General features: G+C 62.2%; 1 protein-coding gene across 1 annotated transcript in view; it reads right to left on the bottom strand.

Annotated features, from left to right (window-relative positions):
* The window catches only part of PLEC (plectin), a 70038-nt gene that overhangs the window by 29431 nt on the left and 19325 nt on the right, over positions 1-21282 (bottom strand). The window contains exons 14-32 of the mRNA XM_062515304.1: positions 20439-20751; positions 19917-19994; positions 19449-19610; positions 18782-18886; positions 17967-18062; positions 17763-17888; positions 16955-17107; positions 16357-16511; positions 16157-16283; positions 15892-16075; positions 15208-15365; positions 14610-14788; positions 13565-13703; positions 13119-13475; positions 12589-12672; positions 12344-12448; positions 12073-12171; positions 7205-10585; positions 479-6686 (exon numbers count right to left, since the gene is read on the bottom strand). Of these exons, the coding sequence (XP_062371288.1) occupies positions 479-6686; positions 7205-10585; positions 12073-12171; positions 12344-12448; positions 12589-12672; positions 13119-13475; positions 13565-13703; positions 14610-14788; positions 15208-15365; positions 15892-16075; positions 16157-16283; positions 16357-16511; positions 16955-17107; positions 17763-17888; positions 17967-18062; positions 18782-18886; positions 19449-19610; positions 19917-19994; positions 20439-20751 (12209 nt within the window). The remainder of the gene's footprint in view (positions 1-478; positions 6687-7204; positions 10586-12072; positions 12172-12343; positions 12449-12588; positions 12673-13118; positions 13476-13564; positions 13704-14609; positions 14789-15207; positions 15366-15891; positions 16076-16156; positions 16284-16356; positions 16512-16954; positions 17108-17762; positions 17889-17966; positions 18063-18781; positions 18887-19448; positions 19611-19916; positions 19995-20438; positions 20752-21282) is intronic.

Raw genomic sequence — 21282 nt, 5'->3', positions numbered from 1 at the left:
TACAAAAGACTGCTAAGTGGTTAGATCCAAACAGGGAACTGTTTTCCTGGTTTCCGGCTCGGCCGCACCGTGTGCGAGCAGCAGCGGGATTGGCACGGCCAGGAGCAGGAACGGTGTCCGGCTCCCGGGGCGCAGGGTTGGGAGGGTAGTGTGTATTCTCTCTTGTCTCTTAATATACAAACACTGTCAGCACATTCGCATATATTAATTTATTAGTCTTGTCTTTTTGGTTAAACTTGAGGCACTGCTTTGGGAGAAGAGTGGAGGTTCAAAATTTAAAAAAAATACTAGTGATTAGCCAGCAGCATTGCCACATGCGGAGCGGGTGAGGTGGCGCCTTGGGGGGCTGGCAGTTCTCAGGCCACATGGAGCAGGGGCCTGCACATCCCGGGACACTCCCTGCTCGCCTCCCACCCGCAGCTGCTGGATGCGGCCAGGGCAAGGGCAAGGGCAGCCACCTCCACGGTGCCCTGGGTACCCCCCGCGTATCTGCGCCCGAAACTCGAGGAGGAGTAGGAGGAGGAAGAGAAGGTCATGGAGAAGCCGGAGCCAGTGGCATCGAAGCTGCCGCGCCGGGAGCCTGCACGGGAGCCGGTGCGGGAGCCCGATCGTGATCCAGAGGTGGAGCCGGCACTGCTGATGTTATAGGGACTGTAGTAGCCCTTGCTGGACTGGGAGGAGGCCTCCAGCAGTCGGAGGCCGGTCCCATCCTCGATCATGCTCCGGTCCATGGCGTCCTTGTAGGAGATCTTGAGCTTGGTCTTGGGGCAGGTGAGGTACTTGGAATAGGTGTTGACATCGCGCAGCTTCTGGGCAGTCCGTGTGTCAATGGTGCCCTTCTGCAGCGCCTCATCCAGGGAGACACGGCCTGGGGCGTCTGGCTCAATCAGACCCCCTGTCAAATACTGCACTTCCAGGAACCGCTGCCCGGCCTCGTAGTACAGCCAGCCCTTCTTCAGCGCCTGCGCCGCCGACATCTTCGTCTTGGTCCGCGGGTCCTCAAAGCCATAGAAGGCCTTCTGCGCCAGGTTGATGCGGTCCACCATGATCTTGTCAACCAGGCCCTTGGCGACCGCGTCGGCGACGGTGCATTTGTCACCAGTGTTGGGGTCGATGATGCCGCCGGTGCAGGCCTGAGCCTCCAGCAGCCGCTGCCCTGTGATGTTGTCCACCAGGTTGCGGCGCATTGCCTCCGTGATGGACACCTTCTCCAGAGTGTCTGTGTCCAGGATGCCGGCCACTGGCCCGGTCTCTTCGGTTGGGTCAGTCCACATGGAGATCTGGGTCCGTGACAGGGCTGGGCTGACAGTGTAGGAGGAGGAGGATCCAACTGAGGATGATCGTGACCGGAAGCCACCCATGTTGCCGGAGAGCATGTCAGCAAACTCAGTGATGGAGAGGGTGCCCGAGCGGTACTGGTCCAGGGCTGACTGGTCAATCAGCCCCTTGCCAATGGCATCATCGATGTCATACTGGCGCCCCGAGCGCCTGTCGATGATCATTGACTTCACCACGCCATCGGAGGAGGAGGTGGTGATTTCCTCCCACTCGCACTCCTGCTCTGACAGCTCCAGGTAAGTCTGGTGGTCAATGAGGCCCTTGCGATAGGCTTCATACACAGACATCTCCTTGCCAGTCTCTGGGTCAACGATCACCACCCGACGCTTGCGGACAGAGGACTTGGACGAGGTCTTCCTCTCCCGCTTTTTCTCCTTCAGAGGCAAGAGGCAGAGGCCAGTCTCTGGGTCCGTGATGCACCGCTCCATGAGCTGCAGATAGGTGAGGTTCTCCTCCGTGTTGGGGTCGAAGAAGCCCTTGGTGTCATCACTGGGGTCCAGCAGGATCTCGTTCATCTCCTCGTCAAAGAGGCCCCTCTTGTAGGCCACCTCCACAGGCAGGCGGTGGCTCTCCTCGGGATCAATGATGCCTCCGGTGGCAATCTGTGCCTCCAGCAAGCGGATTCCATGGTCCTTCAGGATCAGACCCTTCTTCATAGCCTGGAAGAGCGAGATGAGCTTTCCGGTGTAGGGGTCCCGGTAGCCAGTGACGGCCCTCTCGGCAGAGAGCAGTTTGTCCTTGAACTCGGGGCCCACGATGCCCATACGCACAGCTTCCTCCACCGTCAGCTTGAGGCCCTTGATGGGATCAATCACGTAGCCTGTGGCCGCCTGCGCCTCCAGGAGCTCAAAGGCAGTGCCAGGCCGGATGATCCCCTTCTTCATGGCCTGGTAGATGGACAGACGCTCCTTTGTGGAGTCCACAAAGACGCCAGCGATGCAGCTGGTGCCCTCCAGGAACTTCTTCAGATCCTTAGAGACCTCCTCGATAGAGGTGAGGCCCTCCTGGAGGCGCTGGGCTGTGGCTTCATCCATCACCTGTGAAAGGACCAGCTCCTCCACGGTGATCTGCTTCCTCAGCCCCCGGAAGGTGAGCTTCCGTGTGTCGCAGAGTGGGAGCAGGAGGAGCCTGGAGTTCTCGTCCTTCCGGCAGCGCTTCAGCAGCTGTGTGTAGCTGAGCTTCTCATCTGTGGAGGGGTCCACATAGCTGCGCACCTCACTGGGCTCCGACAGCATGTCATACGTCTCCTTGTTGATGAATCCCCGCTGGTAGGCCACCTCCAGGGGCAGGTGGAAGCCCAAGTGTGGGTCAATTACGCCACCGGTGGCAATCTGGGCATCCAGGAGCTTGAGAGCCTCTTCGCTGGGAATGAGATCCTTCTTCATGGCCTGGAAGAGGGAAATCTTCTGTTCGCTGTATGGGTCTCTGTAGCCGGTCACAGCCCTTTCTGCGGACAGGAGCCGGTCATGGATCTCTGGCCCCACCACGCCCTTCCTGACTGCCTCATCAACGGTCAACATTTCATTCTTCATGGGGTCGATCATGAAGCCGGTGGCTGCCTGGGCCTCCAGGAGGGAGCGGGCCACTTCGGGGTTGATCAGCCCCTTCTTCAGCGCCTGGTAGACACTGAGTGTCTGCTTGGAGGAGGGGATGTAGATGCCAGCCACGCAGCCCGACCCATAAAGGTACTTCCAGACAGTCTCCACATCCAGGAGCTCCCGGAAAGTTTTGGAACCCTGTTTCAGCAGGTTGTAGATCTCCTGTGAGATAATCCTGGCCTCGTAGAGGTCCTCAGCTGTGATGCGGCGCCGGATGTAGTCATAGGATGTGAGATTCTGCTGCCGGATGATCTCAGTCTTCTCAATGATCTCAATGATAATGATGATCATGCGCTCCTTGGACACGCGGCCTGACTGGAACTCCTCCATGAGATGTTTACGCTGCTCTTCAGGCAGCAGGTCTGAGTGCATGATCTCCCACAGAGACATAGAGGAGCCTGCCCGGCTGCCCACAGGGATGTCCACCTGTGTCTCCTCAAACACCTTCCGTGTCTCTGCTTCTGTGTACATGTGAGTGGTTTCCACCACTTTCGGCTTCTCAGGCTCCCGCAGAGGCAGCAGGTACAAGCCCGTCTCGGGATCCTCGATGCACCTCTCCTTCAGCTGCACGTAGGTGAGGTTCTCCTGAGTGTTGGGGTCAAAGAAGCCCTTGGTGTCATCAGTGGGGTCAGAGAGGGTCCGGTTCATTTCCTCATCCAAGTAGCCACGCTTGTAGGCCACCTCCACGGGCAGGCGGTGGCTGTGCACGGGGTCGATGATGCCGCCGGTGGCGATCTGGGCCTCGAGCAGGCGGATGCCGTGCTCCCTGACGATCAGCCCTTTCTTCATGGCCTGGAACAGGGAGATGGTATCTCCTGAGTAGGGATCCTTGTACCCGGTGACAGCCTTCTCAGCTGACAGCAGCTTCTCGTGCAGCTCAGGTCCGACAATGCCAGCCTTCACCGCCTCATTGACGTACAGCTTACGGTTCTTAACGGGGTCGATCAAGAACCCAGTGGCTGCCTGGGCTTCCAGGAGGACCACGGCAGTGCTGGGCCTCAGCAGGTTCCTCTTCATAGCCTCATAGATGTTCAGCTTCTCCTTAGTGGCCTCCACATAGACACCGGCAATGCAGTCACTGCCATGCAGGAATCTCCTCACTGCATCAGTCTCAGAGAGGTCCTTCACTGATTTCTTGCCTTCCTTCAGCTGTTCAAACTGGCTTTTGCTGATGATGCAGGACTCTAGAAGCTCGCTGGCTGGCACTGGTGCCCGCAGACCACTGAATGTCAGTTTCTCCTGCTTTTTGGTCTCTGCCTCCTCAATGATGGTGATCACAATCTTGATGATCTTCTCAATTGTCACTTTGCCGGTCTTGTACTGTCGGAGCAGCTCCCGCCTGTGCTCCTCAGTGAAGTATTCAGAGTGGATCAGTTCCCAGATGGTCATTGTCTGGCCCTTCATGCTGCCCACCGGGACCTCTATGGTGGCTTTGTCGAAGCATTCCTTGGCCTGGCTGTCAGTGTAGACCTCCTCCTGCTGGGACTGGATTGCTTTGTCGGACAGAGGCAGCAGGCACAGACCAGTCTGCTTGTCACGGTGGCAAGTCTTCTGCAGCTGAGCATAGGCGAGGTGTTCCTGGGTGTTGGGACAGTAGAAAGCCTTGGCATCGTCTCGGAAATCAGCCAGAGCCTTGTTTATCTCTGGGTCGAAGTAGCCGCGCTTGTAGGCAACCTCAAGTGGGAGCCGGTGGCTGTTGACAGGGTCAATGATGCCACCAGTGGCAAGCTGGACGTCCAGCAGCCGGAGCCCGGTGTCGCTGGGGATGAGGCCCTTCTGGAGTGCTTGGTAGAGGGAAACCGTCTGACCTGTGTAGGGATCCTTGTAGCCAGTCACTGCCTTCTCTGCTGACAGCAGCTTCTCGTGGAACTCTGGCCCCACCACCTCAGCCTTCACTGCCTCATCCACAGAGAAGAGCTTGTTACCCACAGGGTCAATGATGTAGCCAGTGGCAGCTTGTGCCTCCAGCAGGGAAAGGGCAACCTCTGGCTTCAGCAGGTTTCTCTTCAGGGCCTCGTAAAAGGTGAGCTTCTGGCCTGTAGACTCCACCAGGACACCGGCGATGGCATCCGTGCCCTTCAGGTACTGCCGTACAGACTCCATCTCTGCCACATCCTTTATGGACTTCTTGCCCTGGTGCAGCTGGTTGTAGAGGTCCTTGTTGATGATCTTGCTCTCGAGCAGTTCAGCAGCAGGCACAGGGCCCCGCAGGCCCTCAAAGCACATCTGGCTCTTTTTCTCACTTTCCTCCACAACTGTGATGACGATCTTGATGATCTTCTCTACTGTGATCTTGCCAGTCCTGTACTGCTGGATCAGGTCCCGCCTTTGGTCCTCAGTGAAGTATTCAGAGTTGATGAGCTCCCAGATGGTCATCGTCTTCCCCTGGAACTTGCCAAACGGCGCTGTAACTGTGGCCTTCTTGAAGACATCCTTGGCTTCCTTGTCGGTGTAGACCAGCTCTCCAGCTTTGGCTGCTTGGTCAGTGAGTGGCAGGAGGCACAGCCCGGTGTCCTGGTCAGTCACACACCGCTCCATGAGCTGCAGGTAGGTGAGGTTCTCCTGAGTGTTGGGGTCGAAAAAGCCCTTGGTGTCATCAGTGGGGTCAGACAGGACCTGATTCATTTCCTCATCAAAGTAGCCACGCTTGTAGGCGGCTTCCACGGGCAGGCGGTGGCTGTTCACAGGATCGATGATGCCGCCGGTGGCGATCTGGGCCTCTAGCAGGCGGATGCCATGGTCCCTGACAATGAGATCCTTCTGCATGGCCTGGAACAGGGAGATCTTGTCACCTGTGTACGGATCCTTATAGCCGGTGACAGCGCGCTCAGCCGACAGCATCTTGTTGTGCAGCTCCGGCCCGATCACTCCCTCCCGCACCGCCTCGTTCACTGAGAGCCTTGCATTCTGCACGGGGTCGATGATGAAGCCAGAAGCAGCCTGTGCCTCCAGGAGCACCAGTGCTGTGCCTGGGCTGAGCAGCTTCTTCTTCATGGCTTCATAGATGCTCATCTTCTGGTTGGAGGGTTTGATCAACAAACCGGCAATGCTGCTTTTGCCCTGCAGGTACTTCTTGACGTCCTCTCTCTGAGAGAGCTCGCCCACACTCACAACACCCTGCGCCAACTTGTCTAAGTTCTCCCTGCTCAGAATGCCAGCATCAGCCAGCTTCTCTGCTGACACCTTCTGCCGGATGCCGTCAAAGGCAAACTCCGGCTCCCCATTCTGGGCTAAGCCGTCCATTGCATCCCGGCCGTTGGGCACAGACTTGATGTCCAGCAGCTGCGTTGTCGTAACCGCCTCCCCAGGCAGGTCATCTGTCTGGATCATGATCTCCCGTCTCTGGGCCAGGGCAGCCTTGTACTCCTCCTGCATCTGCTCCAGCCTCTCCCTCAGCTTCTTGTTCTCTTCTTCCAGAAGTTTCTCCTGCTGCTGCCGCTGCCTCTCCAGCTGCTGTAGTTCCTCCTGCTTGTGCCGGACATTTTCCTCAGCTTCCTTCTGATGCTTCTTGGCTTCATCTAACATAGCTTTCAACTGCTGCTTCTCCTGCTCCATCTCCTGCTGCTGCCGCTCCTGCTCTGCCTTCAGGGTCTGGGCTTTGTTCACCTCATCCTTAAAGAGCTTCTCCAGCTTTGATTTCTCCTCTTCAATGAACTTCTCCTTCTGTAGCAGGGCATCTTTCTCCGTCAGGAAGCTCTGTTGGAGGAGCTGCGTCTCCTGACGGAGCTGAGCCTGCTGGGCCACCTGCATCTGGGGTGGGAGAGAGAACAGTGCAGTCAGACACCCAGGGGGGCAGTGGGGGACTGAGGGTGGGCTGAGCCAGGGGGACAGGCAGCAGGGGTGGCACGGAGGCACAGTCACCCACACACTCCCTACATCAGGTAAGAGTTAAGGAGCAGAGCCAGGGTTAGGGAGCCACACACAACACAGGGCAGGATGAGCAGGGGAAGGACACAAGGGAACCCCCGGCACTAAGGCTGGGTGCTGGGCACAGAGAGGAGCATGGCAGGACGTGTCACGGGGGGGAAGAGCGGTGGAGATCCCACCTCCACAGCTCCAGGGATTCGGGGTCCTGCTCCAACGCTGCCTGAGGGGTTTGCTCCACTGCCCCCAAGTCTACGCACATCCCTGACCTGCACAGGGGGTCCTGCCGCACCATCCCCAGTGCTGGTCCTTGGGGACCTGCCCAGGGATGGTGTGGGCTGGCTGGGAAGAGGGACGGCCTCCCTGTGCACCACCACCACTAAAGGGGACCCACAGCCCAGTACCTCCTCTGCCTTCTGCTGCAGCAGCGCCGCCTCCTGCTTCAGCTTCTCCTTCTCCTTCTCCAGGTCAGCGATGGCCTTCCGCAGCTTTTCTGCGTCCTCATCGCTTTGGTGCCGCTGGATCTCCAGGGTGTGCACCATCGTCATCTTCTCCTGTGTGGCCAGCTCAGTCTCATGCAACCTCTCACTGATCTCCTCTGCCTGCTTCTTGAACCGCTTGGCTTCCTCCTCAGCCTTGGCCTGGGCCATGCTCATCTCGGCCACTTGCAGCTTGAGGCGCTCGGCCTCAGCTGTGATGTCCAGCTGCCGCCGGCGCTCGGCCTCCAGTGTCTTCTGGAAGCCCTCAGTCTCCTCAGCCAGGCGCTGCTGCATCTGCTCCTTGTCCTCCTGCAGCTTCTTGGCGTGTTCCTGCGCCAAATCCTTCTGCTTCTGCAGCATTTCAGCTTCAGCCCGCAGCCGTGTGGCCTCCTGCACCGCCTGCATCTTCTCCTTCAGCATCTTCTCTGCCAGTGCCCGCTGCTGTGCCAGGTCGTCCTCGGCCAGCTGCCGCATGCGGGCGGCCTCCTGCGCCTCCACGCTCAGCCGGGCCACCTCCTCTGCCACCTGCTTCATCTTCTCTGCCTCCTCCGCCAGGAACTTCTGCGTGTTGTCTTTGTCCTTCAGGATCAGCGCCTTGTTCTCTTCCTCGATGCGGCTCTTCAGCTTGGCCAGCTCCTCCATCTGCACCCGGACCTTGAAGAGTTCCTCCTCCACTTGGGCCTTCTGCCGGACGGCGTCTGTCACCTCCTCCTTCAGCCGCTGCAGCTCCTCATCCAGGATGCCCTTCTGGTGGTCTGTCTCATCCAGCTGCAACTTCACCTTGGTCAGCTCCTGCTCCACCTGTGCCTTCTGCCGCAGTGTCTGCTCGGCAAACTTCTTGTGTTTCTCCATCTCAGCATCAGCCAGCTGCTTCTGCCGCAGGGCTGCCTGTTCGGCCTGCGCCCGTTTGGCGGCCTCCAGCTCGGCCTCCTTCCGCAGCTTCTCTGCGTCCGCCTGTGCCTGTGCCTTGGCCTGCGCCTCCTCCTCTGCCCGCTGTTTCAGCCGCTCTGCCTCCTCCACGCGCTGCCGGGACAAGCTGGCATCCTGCTCGGCCTTGCCACGGGCAAACTCGGCCTCCTCAGCTGCCCGCCGGGCCCGCTCGGCCTCCTCCCGCAGCCGGTCCAGGAGGCTCTGCTCCTGCTGGCGTGTCTGCAGCAGCTCCTGCTCCTTCTGCTGCACGGCAGCCAGGTGCGCCTTCTCCTCCGCTGCAATCCGCTTCTGCGCCGCCTCCCGCGCCAGCTGGATCTGACGCTCTGACTCCTTCTCCGCCAGCTCCTTCTGCCGCCGCGCCTCCTCCACCATGGCCCGCAGCCGCTCCACCTCCTCCAGGGCCAGCCGCCGCTGCCGCCCGGCCTCCTCCTCGGCTGCCAGGATGGCCTGCACCTTCTCTTCGGCCTCACGCCGCCGGCCCTCCTCCTCCAGTGCCAGCGCCCGCTGCCGCTCAGCCTCCCGCTCCGCCTGCTCCCGGCTGCGCTGCACCTCCTCTGCCTCCCCACGGATGCGGTTCAGCTCCCGCTCTAGCTCACTCTTGCCAGCTGAGGCCCTCTCAAAGCTGGCCTTGAGGGCGCGGATTTCCTCCTCCACTTGTCGCCGCTGCCGCAGGGTGTCCTCCACAAGCCCCTTCTGCCTCTCCAGCTCACTCTCTGAGGAGCGCTTCAGCAGCGCGATCTTCTCCTCGATGTCCTGCTTGTGTTGGGCCGCCTGCTCCTCCAGCAGCTTGCGCTGGTAGGCCTCGTCCTCCGCCAGCCGCCGCAGCCGCTCGTTCTCCGCCTCCTTCTCCTTTAGCGCGATCTCCGCCTCCGCCTTCAGCCGTGAAGCCTCGTTGATGGCAGCCAGCTTCTCCTTCAGGATGCGCTCGGCCTCGGCCCGTTGCCGGCTGGCCTCGTCCTCTGCTAGCTGCCGCTGCCGTTTGGCCTCCTCGGAGAGGGCGCGCAGGCGAGCGGCCTCTTCAGCCAGTTCCCGCAGCTTGTTGGCCTCTGCCTCCAGCCGCTGCTTGGACTTTTCACTGCTGGAGCGTGACTCCTCCTCTGTCTTGGCCTTGCTCTCCAGCAGGACCTCCATCTCTGCCCGCAGCTTGGCCAGCTCCTCCTCTAGCTCTTTCCTCCTCTGGATGGCCTCATTTACCTCTCCCTTCAACCGCGAGAGCTCTTCCTCCAGGAGCAGGCGCTGCTGCTCCCCGTTCTCCATCTCCGCCTTCAGCCGGATCAGTTCCTGCTCGGCCGCCAGCTTCTGCTGGGCTGTGCCCTCTGCCAGCTCCCGCTGCTTTTCCAGTTCTTCCTCCGCCAGCTCCTTCTGCCGCAGGGCCGCCTCCTCTGCCTTGGCGCGCTTGCGGGCCTCGCGCTCCGCATCCTCTTTCTGCTTCTCGGCCTCCTCCTGTGCCAGCGATTTCTTGTGAGCCACCTCTTCGGCCTGCAATCGCAGGCGCAGCGCCTCGTTGGCCTTCTGCCGCCAGCGCTCCAGCTCCTTCTCAGCCTCCTCCCGCGAGCGCTCAGCCTCCAGCTGCTGCCTCTTCAGTCGCTCTGCCTCTTCCTGCAGCTGGGCCACCACATCGTGCTCCTGCTGCAGCGACAGCTCCAGCTGCGCCGTCTTCTCGGCAAAAGAGAGCCTCTTGCTCTGCAGCTCGGCCTCAGCGCTGCGCTGGGCCACCTCCTGGGCCACCTGGATCTGCCTGTCCTTCTCAGCCTCTGCCTGCCGCATGCGTCGCTCAGCCTCCTCCGCCTGCAGCCGCAGCTGCTCCAGGTCTGCCACCGCTTTCTGCTTCTCCCGTGCCGCTTCGCGCTCGGCCTGCACCTTGCGCTTCAGCTCCTCCTCTGCCTCCCGCTTCTTCTGGCTCTCCTCCTTCACCTGCCGGCGCAGACGCTCAGCCTCCTCCTGCGCCTGCCGCTTCTGCCGCTCAGCCTCTTCGGCACGTGCCCGCAGCTCCTGCAGCTCTGTCTCAGCACCCTCCCGCTGCTTCTCGGTGCTCTCCAGCTGCAGGCGGATGAGGCGGATCTCCTCCTCCACTTTCTTGCGGTTGTATTCAGCCTCCTCGATCAGCTTCACCTTGGCCTTGATCTGGTGGTCAGAGTTCTGCCGCAGCTGCATCAGCTCTTGCTGGATGTTCTGCTTCTGCTGCTCGGCATCCACGGCCACCACCTCCCGCCGGGTGACCTCCTCCTGCATGCGGAGCTGCAGCTCCCGCGCCTCCGCCTCTGCCTGCGCCTTGGCTTTGGCGTGGGCCTCGGCCAGCTGCCGCTGCTTCTCCAGCTGCGCCTCCACCTCCGCCAGCCGCTTCCTCTCCTCCTCTTTCAGCTTCTCGGCGGCTTTCTGGAGGGAAAGAGGGTGCAGGGGACAGAGAGGGGAGAGAGAGACAAATCACAAGGGATGCGATCGCGCCGTGGAATCGATGCTGGCCCAGCCACGCAACCACCAAGACAGTGGAGGGGTGGCAGATGCGTGTGGAATGGCTTCGGCCCCTGGGCCACCGCACGAGCTGGTGACACCAGCTTCCAGAAGATGTGTGGCACGACAGGGGACATACGACAGCACAGGCAGACAGGCAACAGGAGCCAGACAGCAGCGCAGGAAGCCACGTTCCAGAGAGAAGGGACAGAGAGAGAGCGGAGCCCAAGCGATGACGACGATGCGAGCAGCGTGCACATCACCACCATGGCTCCTGCTGCCAGGGGGCTGGCACAGACAGCCCCTGCCGTGGGCAAAGGAGAGAGATAGCCAGAGCACCAGGAGCAGAGCAGAGGGGAGCGGTGTGAGGGCGGTGTCAGCAGAGCCTTCCCTGCCGGGAAAACCTCAACAGGAGAGAGCAGTTCAGCCGGTTCTAACCCCTCCCAGCCCTCTCCAGGCAGCTGGGAGCAGGGTCTGCCAAAGGACAAACACAGCTGGTGCCTGGCTTGGGGATGTGCCACATGCACCGTGAGCAAGGCAGCTGCACGCTCCGCGGGGCCCGGGCACAGGCAGCACATGCAGGGGAGCTGGACCCCACACCAGACCCCTGGCCCCAGGGCAGCACAGATGAAGAGGAGGCCGAGGAGAGGGTGAGCCGTGGGGGAGGCAGAGGGTGCCGCGGGGAGAAGGCATGCGCAGAGTGAGTACCTGGTGCACGGCTGCCAGAGTCATCCTGGTTTTTTTACCCTCCATTAGATTCCCACCAATACAAATATTCCCCAAGAAAAAGCACTGGCAAAGCAGCTCCAAGGGCAGAAACCAAGAGTTAGAGAGGTTACCCCACGCCAGACCCCACGGGCCAGCGCCCAGAACAGCAGCATGCGCAGGCAGGTGCTGACTGCACTACGTGTATCTGGGAAGTGCCTCCTACCACCAGTCACACCAGAGCCCCCGGTGCCCAGAGCCAGCCTGGCTCAGACACCCACAGTACACAGAGCCAGCAGCCTTGCCCCCAGGAGCCCAGCAGGGAGCAGGAGCTAGGGGCCATGGGCCAGTGTTAGTGATAGGGCCGAAGTCATGGCCATGGGCCAATGTTAGTCATGGATCTGGAGTCGTGGTCATGGGCCAGTGTTAGTCATGGGTCCGGAGTCAGAGCCATGGGCCAGTGTTAGTCATGGAGCCAGGGCTGGAGTCAGAGCCATGGGCCACTGTCAGTGATGGGGCTGGAGCCATGGCCATGGGCTGGTGTTAGTGATGAGGTCAGGGCTGGAGTCAGAGGCATGGGCCACTGTCAGTGACACGGCTGGAGCCATGGCCATGGGCTGGCGTTAGTGATGGGGACAGTTCAGACCCCATGAACCACGTTCCTTATGGTTGCACTCCCGGCCATGCCACCCTGTACCCCTCCCTACCTCCTCATCCTCCAGCCGCCGCAGCGTCTCGGTGATGAACTTGATGTACTGGGTGGTGAGTGTGGTCAGCTCACTGAACTGTGTCCGCACATCCACGTACTGTGGAGACAGGGGGTCAGCAGGAGAGAGGGGAGCCCGCCTGTGGCCCGCCGCCACCCCAGCAGTGATGGGGCTGCACTCCCAAGTCCACCCCTTCAGTGAGCACCCATGCCCCAGGAGCTGCAGGACATCCTGGGCCCCATCCCAGGGACAGAGAGACCCCTCCCCTCACCTCCTGGATGATGCTGTCAGATGCTGACTGCACTTTGGGCTTCTTGGCCGGTGATGCCATCGGCTCCACCTGTGCCTTGAAGCTCACCAGCTGCAGCTCGTAGTCCTGACGAAGAGAGAGAGTGATCAGAGCTCTGCTACAACCCAGGAGCCCCCTGGCCACTGTGCTGTGACCCCACCCCCTGCATGACACTGTGCTGCCTCCCCAGCCCCACACCAAGCCCAGTCCCCAGGCTGTGGGCACACCTTGATGGCATCGATGTACTGCTTGGCATAGCGCTGGCACTCCTCCACCTTCTCCTTGTGCTGCTCACACTCCTCCAGCAGTTTCTGGGGAGACACGTGGGGGTGAGCCCAGGCATCCCATGGCCACCTAAGGGCACACCTCACCCCATCATGACCAGGAGCACCCCTCACCCTGCCATGGATAAAAATGGCCAGAAGCACCGCTCACCCTGCTGCAGCCAAAAATGGCCAGGTGCATCCCTCATCCCACTGAGGATGGCTGAGAGCACGCACCAGGCGCCATAGCCAGGGATGCTCCCTCTCCTGCTACAGCCACCCAAGAGCAACACTCAGTGTGCCGTGACTGCCCCTCACTCAGCCACAGACAGAGATGGACAGGAGCACCCCTTGCCCCATTGGGGATGGCCAGGAGCACCCCTCACCTTCCTGGAGATGCCCAGGTGCACCCCTTGCTCATTTGGGATGCTCAGACACACCCCTCACCCTGCTGGGATGCCCAGGAGCCGCCCTTGCCCCAGGGCCAGCAGTACCTTCTCCTGCAGCAGCTGCTCGCGTACGGCCTGGCTGTCGGTGATGGGCACAGCCTGGATGGCCTCCTGGCGCTGCCGGGCATCGCGGATCCACTGGCGCAGCGCGTCGCAGCTCTGCCGGTAGTAGCGCAGCTGGCGGCCCAGCTGGTCCAGCTCGCGCTGGCGCAGGTCAGCCTGGCCCAGCACGGCCTGCCAGCGCTCCAGCAGCTGCTGCACGCGCTCCCGGTACCGCTCCAGGTCCACGTCGCGCTCGCTGTGCCCGCGCACCATGCGCTCGTTGACGTCCTTGGCCTTGCCGAGGTCGGTCTCCAGCGTGCTGAAGAAGGGCTGGTGGCTCTCGGCCTGTGCCCGCAGCCGCTGGGGCAGATGGGCACTGGTCAGGGCCGGCCACGGTGTCCCCAACCACCCGCCCTGGCTCCCCTTGGCACCCCCAGAGCCACTGGTACCTTCAGCTCAGCCTTGCTGGCCTCCAGCTCAGCCAGGTCAGCTGGCACCGCCTGCACGTCCTTCAGCTGCTCCTCGTACTTTCGGAGCAGCTCCTCAGCCCCCTGCGTGCTGCGGATCACCAGCCCAATGGTCTTCAGCCTGTGGCACAGGGATGGCGTCAGCCAGGAGCAAGAGTGGGATGGGAGCAGGAGTGGGATAGGAGCAGGAGTGTGAGCAGGAGCAGAAATGGGATGGGAGCAGGAGTGGGATGGGAGCAGAAGTAGAATGGGAGCAGGATGGCAGTGGGATGGGATGGGATGGGATGGGATGGGATGGGATGGGATGGGATGGGATGGGATGGGATGGGATGGGATGGGATGGGATGGGAGCAGGAATGGGATGGGAGCAGGAATGGGATAAGAGTGGGATAAGAGTGGGATAGGAGCAGGAGTGTGAGCAGAAGTGGGAGTGGGATGGGAGTGGGATGGGAGTGGGATGGGAGTGGAATAGGAGCAGGAGTGGAACGGGACCAGGAATGGGACAGGAGCAGGATGGGAGAAGGAGTGGGATGGGAGCAGGATAGATTAGCTGGGAGCAGGATGGGAGTGGGACAGGAACAGGAGCGGAATATGAGTGGGATAGGAGTGGGATGGATTAGCCGGGATGGGAGAGGGACAGGAGCAGGAGAGGAGGGGAACGGGAGCAGGGTGGGAGCAGGATGGGAGCGGGACTGGATCAGGACGGATTAGCCGTGAGCAGGAGTGGGATGGGAGCGGGATGGGAGCAGGGCTGGGATCAGGAGTGGGATGGGAGCGGGATGGGAGTGGGATGGGAGCAGGATGGGAGCAGGACAGCTCAGCCAGAGCAGCACAACAGACCCAGCAGGGAAGGGAAAGGGGAAATGGAAAAAAAAAAGCAAAAAGTGGAACAAAAGGAAGAAGAGAAGAGGGAAAGAGAAGAAAGGGAAAGTCATGCTGGCTCTCCCCAGACTCCCCACGGCCTCCCAGCTGCCCAGGCTCATTGCCAGCCCAGGGGCAAGGAAGTGCCGGTGCCAGGGTCACTCACTTCTCCAGGTAGATGCTGGAGAGGCTGTACACCTGCTCCATCTTCCGCAGGGTCACCTCCAGCTCGGAGCGCAGCACAGGTGCTGAGCCTGCCTGCTCTGGCTGTGCCAGCACCTGCTCCGTCTTCTCGCTGACTTTGTTCAGGTTCTTCTGGATGCCCTCCAGCTCCAGGTGTGTTTGCTGCAGGGAAGGAATCCCTCAGTCCTTGCTTCCTGTGGGTCAGGGCCAACCCCGACCGAATGCTCGCTGCTCCTGGAGCCCAGGAGGGGCAGAGCAGGGGAAGGCTCTGCAGCCCATCGGTGCAGGGGAACAGGGGAAGTTTAGGAGTGATACAGGGAAAACTCCTCCTGGAAAGGGTCGTCCAGCCCTGGTGCAGCTGCTCAGGGCAAGGTGGAGTGCCACCCTTGGGGAGGTTTTACAGGGGTGCGGACGTGGCACCTGGGGACACGTTCAGGGGTGGCTTTGGCAATGCTGGGGGAGTGGATGGACTCAATGGGCTCTGAGGGCTTTTCCAACCCAAACCATTCCCCCAGGTCCATCCTGGCACTGAGATCCCCATCTGTGCGCACTGTCACAGGTGTGTCACACATGTCACACACCTGCTGCTCAGCCTGGCGCTGGGCACACTCGCGCAGGGCGTCAGCCTCGAGAGGTAGGCGCAGGCGATGCACGGTGCGGCTCTCACAGCTCTCCAGCTGCAGCCGGATGTCCTTCAGCTGCGAGATGTAGCTCTTGCACAGAGACTCATCCTGCTCTCCTGTGGGGACAGGGGGATGGCTCAGTGCCCTGGGACACCGCAAGGGCACGATGGGGACACAAGAGGGACACCAGGATGGTTCAGCACCCTGGGGACATCCCAGGGACCCACAGCAGGGAGAGGGGACACAGGGATGGCTCAGCACCCTTGGAAACTATGGGGACAGCATGGGGACCCATGGTGGGGAGGGGGGATGCAGGGATGGCTCAGTGCCTTGGGATGCCACAGGGACACCACAGGGATCTGCAGGGACATGAGGTTGGCTCAGTACCATGGGGACACACCGGGAACCAATATGAGGAGTAAGAACACTGTGGGGACAGCTCAGGACCATTCTGATACCCCAGGGACACCATGGGGACACCGTAACAGCTCAGGATCGTGGTGATTCCCCAGGGACACCATGGGGACAGCTCAGGACTGTGGCGATACCCCAGGGACACTGTGGGGACACCGGGACAGCTCAGCACCTGGGGACACCCTGGGGACAGCCCCCCTTCAGAGAAGGCACGGAGGGGACACCCACCTTTCTCCTGGCTACGCAGCAGCAGCTCGTATTTGTGGGTGCAGGCATTGTAGTCGCGCTCCACCTGCAGCCGGTCGTCGGGCTGGAAGCTCTGGGAGTCCTGGCTGTCCCGCAGGAACTCCTGGTAGTGGCTCTCCAGGCTGCACAGCACCTGGCGCACCTCCTCGGCCGGCAGCGTGCGGAACTGGGATGGGCACGGCCACGTCAGCCCCCGTTGGGACCCCTGGGACCCCCGTGCCACGCTGGGATCCCCCCAGGAACTCACCGTGACGTGCGTCCAGGACTGGATCTGCTGGATGTCCCGGGTCAGGTACTGCCAGGCGCGGAGGCTGCGCAGGTCCTGGTGCAGCTGCTGCCATAACACCTGCAGCTGCTGGTGGGTGGTCTCCAGCCTGTGGGGATGTGGAGTCAGATGGGGGTCATGGGGGAGCCCGGGGGGGGGGGGTGCAGGGACACCGTCCTCACCTGTGCACGGCGTCCAGAGCCTCTTTGTTGGGGGGTGGCAGGAGGAAGCAGACCGAGGGCACCACGGCCTCGGTGCCAGCAGCGCTCTGCACCCGCCACTGCTGCGGCTGCGCGTGGTTCAGCAGGGCACAGGTGTCGTTTTTGTGCACTGTCACCTGCGGGGTGCAGGGGGGCCCTTGTGTCCACCTGGACCTCTCCCACATTCCCCAGTGTCCCCCCCATTCCCCACTGTCCCCCCCATACTCCCCAGTGTCCCTCCACATTCCTCACTGTCCCCTCACCTTCCCCACTGTTCCCCCACCTTCCCCACTGTCCCCGGTGTGGTCTCAGTCTGGCTGCGGGGCCCTTTGTGTCCCTCCTTGTTTCCTCCCTTTTGTCCCCTCAAGGCACTGGGGCAGCATGAGAGAAGGGTGGGAGGTCCCCCATGTCTGCCCTTGTCCCCCAGGATGGTGTCAGAACAAAGGGGGGATCCTCCTGTGTCCCCCCCATGGGGCTGGGGCAGCATCAGCCTGGGGTGCTGGGCCCACGATGGCTCCCCACATTTCCCCACATCCCCCCAGGGGAACCAGCCCCGATCCAAGCCCCGTGTCCCTCCCACCTCCATTTGTTTGTAGTCGCAGACAGCCTGGATGGGGGGACGGCCCTGCAGAGGGGTCGAGGGGCTGCGGGGCTTCAGCTGCACGATGGTCCTGGCACGGCGGGAAAGACCCCCCAGCTGCGCCCCCATCTCCGCCAGCTGCTCCTTCTGCTCCTGTGGGGGCACATTTGGGGTGCCTCAGGATTTTGGGGTGTGCCATGGTGTGTTGAGGAGCATCAGAATTTTAGGGAGATAGCAGTTTTCTTGAGAGAGCTCAGAAATATCAGGAGGTCCCCAAAGGTTTTGGGAGCTCTTGAGATTTTGGGGGGGGGGGGGGGGGGGGGGGGGGTCCCAGGAGTTTGGTGAGGGGTCAGGAATATGAGGAAGGGGGGTCACCCCAATCTGCATCAGCAGCATGTTGGGGTCACCCTAGGGGCTGCAGTGGGGGAGGCACCCCAGCACTCTGCAGCTGGACCCTTCAGGGGCTGCTGTGGGACTGATTTTGGGGGTCACCCTGGGGGCTGCAGGGGTCTGGGGTCACCTGCAGGGGGCTGGGTTCACCTGCAAGGGGCCGGGGTCACCCTGGAGGTGTCACCCTGGGGGCTGCAGGGGTCTGGGGTCACCCTGGAGACAGGGTCACCCTGGAGGTGTCATCCTGAGGACCTTGGGGGGCTCCACTTGGGCAACCCCCCTGGGCTCCCGCTTGCCCTCGCTACAAGATCATGCAGCAGGGTCACCCTGGAGAGAAATCCCCAGAGTCTGGGGGTCACTGTGGAAGTCCCCCCGGGGTCTGGGGGGGTTTTCCTGGGGGTCTCAGGGGTGTCCTCACAGCCAGGTCCTGCAGGAGGTCCTCCAGGCGCGTGGCCGTGGTGCCGCGGTCGCAGCCGAACTTGCGCCGCATCGTCTCCTCCGTCTTGCGCAGCAGCTCCTCGGCCTCCCGCACCTCGGCGAAGAACTGGCGGGGCCGGGGGGTCAGCGTGGGGGGTCACGCCCTCCCCCCACCGGTTCCAGCCCCTCCCTGGCACCCCCATACCTGGAAGTAGTTGGTGTTCTCCTTCAGGTGGGTCTCGATGCAGCAGCACAGCTGGAGCATCCAGGTCCACTGGGTCTGCAGCGCAGCCAGGAACGCCTGGGGGGAGCAGAGGGAGCACTGGGGCTGGCACCGAGGGCACCTGCACAGGTAGGGGTGCCCGCATCTGCACCCACACCTGAACTGCGCCCACACCTGAACTGCGCCCACACCTCAACTGCGCCCACACCTGAACTGGCCCCACACCTGCACCCACACCTGAATGGCACCCACACCTGAACTGCACCCACACCTCAACTGCGCCCACACCTGAACTGGCCGCACACCTGCACTCACACCTGAATGGCACCCACACCTGAACTGCACCCACACCTGAACTGGCCCCACACCTGTGCCCACACCTGAATGGCACCCACACCTGAATGGCACCCACACCTGAACTGCACCCACACCTGAACTGCACCCACACCTGAAACTGGGCCAACACCTGAATGGCACCCACACCTGAACTGTGCCCACACCTGAACTGGCCCCACACCTGAACTGCACCCATACCTGCACCCACACCTGAACTGCGCCCACACCTGCACTGGTACAGGCACCCCATAGCAGTGACCCCCAGTGCCCCCCACACCCCACACCACGCATGCCCCCCATGCCCAGACCCTCCTGAACCCCCTTCCCAACCCACCAGGACCCCAAGGTGCCCCTCAAATTATCCCAGCCCCTTCAGATACCCCAAGGTCATTGAGACCCCCCAGGCCACACCCAGACCCCTCATCCCTGCAGCCCCCAGACCCCTGCAGCCCCCCACCCACCTCCAGGGTCTGTGCCCCGGGGTGCTCCTCCCGCAGCAGCCGCTCCCCCGAGCTCCGCAGCTCCTGGATCCGCCGCTCCCGCAGCTCCAGCTCCCGCATCAGAGCCTGGGGGGGGAAGGGGTCACACAGGTGTGCAGGGATGGGGGAGGGGGGGCAGGGCTCACACAGGTGTGCAGGGACCATGTCTGTGTCTGTGCCCATCCCTGTGCCCGTGTCATGTCCTTGTCCATCCCCATCCCTGTGTCCACATCTGTGCCCATCCCTGTGTCCACCCCTGTGCCCATCCCCATGTCCGTGCCCATCCCTGTGTTGTGTCCATCCCTGTGCCCCCTGTCGTGTCCGTGTCCATCCCTGTGCCCATCCCCACGTCCGTGCCCATCCCCGTGGCCATATCCATCCCTGTGCCCATCCCCGTGTCCATCCCTGTGCCCATCCCCGTGTCCATCCCTGTGCCCCATGTCAATCCCTGTGTCCTTGTCCGTGCCCATCCCCGTGGCCGTGTCCATCCCTGTGCCCATCCCAATCCCTGTGTCCTTGTCCGTGCCCATCCCCGTGGCCGTGTCCATCCCTGTGCCCATCCCCGCGTCCATCCCTGTGTCCCATGTCAATCCCTGTGTCCTTGTCCGTGCCCATCCCCGTGGTCACGTGCCACACGCTGTGCCCGTACCGAGTAACTCTCCTTCTTGGCAGCCATGGCGGGGTTGTTGTGGCTCCAATCGAAGGCCACCTCCTCCTCCTCGCGCTCGCTCAGCCACAGCAGCTCCTTGGTGGCGGCACTGACGAAGCCGTGCAGGCTCTCCAGGTGCCGCAGCCGAGACTTGGAAGAGTTCTGGGTGGGCACAGGGGTTGGTTTGCTGTGTTCTCACCCTGCACCCACACCCTGAACCGTCACCCCCACAGGACTGCCCCCTCCACGCCCTCTATCCCCCCTTATCCCCCTCCCCTCTTCCCCCCATGTCCTGCATCCTCCTCCCCACGGCCCCCCCACACTCACCCCCAGCACAACTCCCCACCACTTGTCCCCCACTCCTGTCCCCCTCTCCTCCCTCCACCCGCTCCCTCCCATGTCACAACCCCCACCCCACCAGATCCCCCCATGAGCCCCCCAATTCCTGCCCACGCCCCCAGCCCTCACCAGCAGCTTGGCGTACTGCAGCTCCAGCTTGCCCAGGCCCTCACGGTACGCGCCCACGGGGCCGGGAGACAGCTGGGTCTGGGGGAGACACACCATCAGTGCCAGGACCCCCACCCCAGCTGCCCCCTGCACCCCGAAAGGGGAGTGACAGCGGGGACTCTTGTGGGGAGGGCAGTGCAGGGGTCAGGGGGATGCCCTTGGGGCACGGTGTCCCCCCACCCTCCCAGGGCACCCAAAGGAAGGGCACAGCCGGGGGGGGAGGGCTGTGGGGGCCAAACTCTCCCCAAATCACCCTCCCACAGCCCCAGGAGCAGAGGTGGGTGAGCTCTGGGGGTCTTGGGGACTCCCAAGAGCAGAAAGAGGGGCAGCCATGGTGCTCCAGGGATAGAGCAAAGGCAGCCCCACAGGAAATGCTCAGGAACAGGGGAGGGGACAGCACCATGGGACCCCTTGAAGCAGAGTGAGAACAGCTCCAGAGGAACCCCAGGACCTGGGGATCCCCAGCACCCTGCAGAGTCTCACCTCGTCAGCCCGTGCCCGCTCCACCTTGGCACGGAACTCCTCGATGGCGCGGTGCAGCCCGCGGTGGGCACCCAGGTGGGTCTCCACGGTGGGCAGGTCCGCGCCCCACTCGGCTGTGGCCACTCGCCGCTGGTTCTCCTCCACCCAGGCCAGCAGCTCCTGCAGGTACCGCAGGGGAGCCTCGTCCGGCTCCGGCCGCCGCTGTCCCGACGTCACGGACATGGCTGTCACCGCTGTCACCGGCGCCCCCGACTTGAGGCGGAGGTTGTACTCGGTGCGGATGGACACCAGGCGCTCGTGCAGGCGGTACACGCTGCGGGGAGGGAAGTGTCAGTGGGGGGCACAGGGGGACTTCGGGGTCATGAGGAGCTTTGGGGTGTACAGGGATCACAGTGGGCACAGGAAGCATGGAGAGCTTGGGGACATGGGAGGCTTTGGGGTCACAAAAAACTTTGGAGTGTACAGGGGTCACAGGGAGCATGGGGAGTTTGGGGTCAGAGGAGCTCTGGGGTCGCAAGAAACTTTGGGGTGTACAGGGGTCACAGGGGGTACAGGGAGCATGGGGAGCTTTGGGGGTCACAAGGAGCTTTGGGGTGTACAGGGGTCACAGGGGAGTGCAGGGTGGAGAGTTTGGGGACATGGGAGGCTTTGGGGTCACAAGAAACTGGGGTGTATAGGGGTTGCAGGGGGTTGCAGAGGGGTACAGGGAGCATGGAGACCTTGGGGACATGGGAGGCTTTGGGGGCATGAGGAGTTTTGGGGTGTACAGGGGTCACAGGGAGCATGGAGAGTTCGGGGACATGGGAGGCTTGGGGGTCACGAGGAGCTTTGGGGTCACAAAGAG

This window comes from Cinclus cinclus, chromosome 1, assembly GCF_963662255.1.
Source record: "Cinclus cinclus chromosome 1, bCinCin1.1, whole genome shotgun sequence".
Classification (NCBI taxonomy): domain Eukaryota; kingdom Metazoa; phylum Chordata; class Aves; order Passeriformes; family Cinclidae; genus Cinclus; species Cinclus cinclus.
The sequence above is the reverse complement of the archived record's forward strand: the minus strand, read 5'-3'. Positions and strand labels throughout refer to the sequence as shown.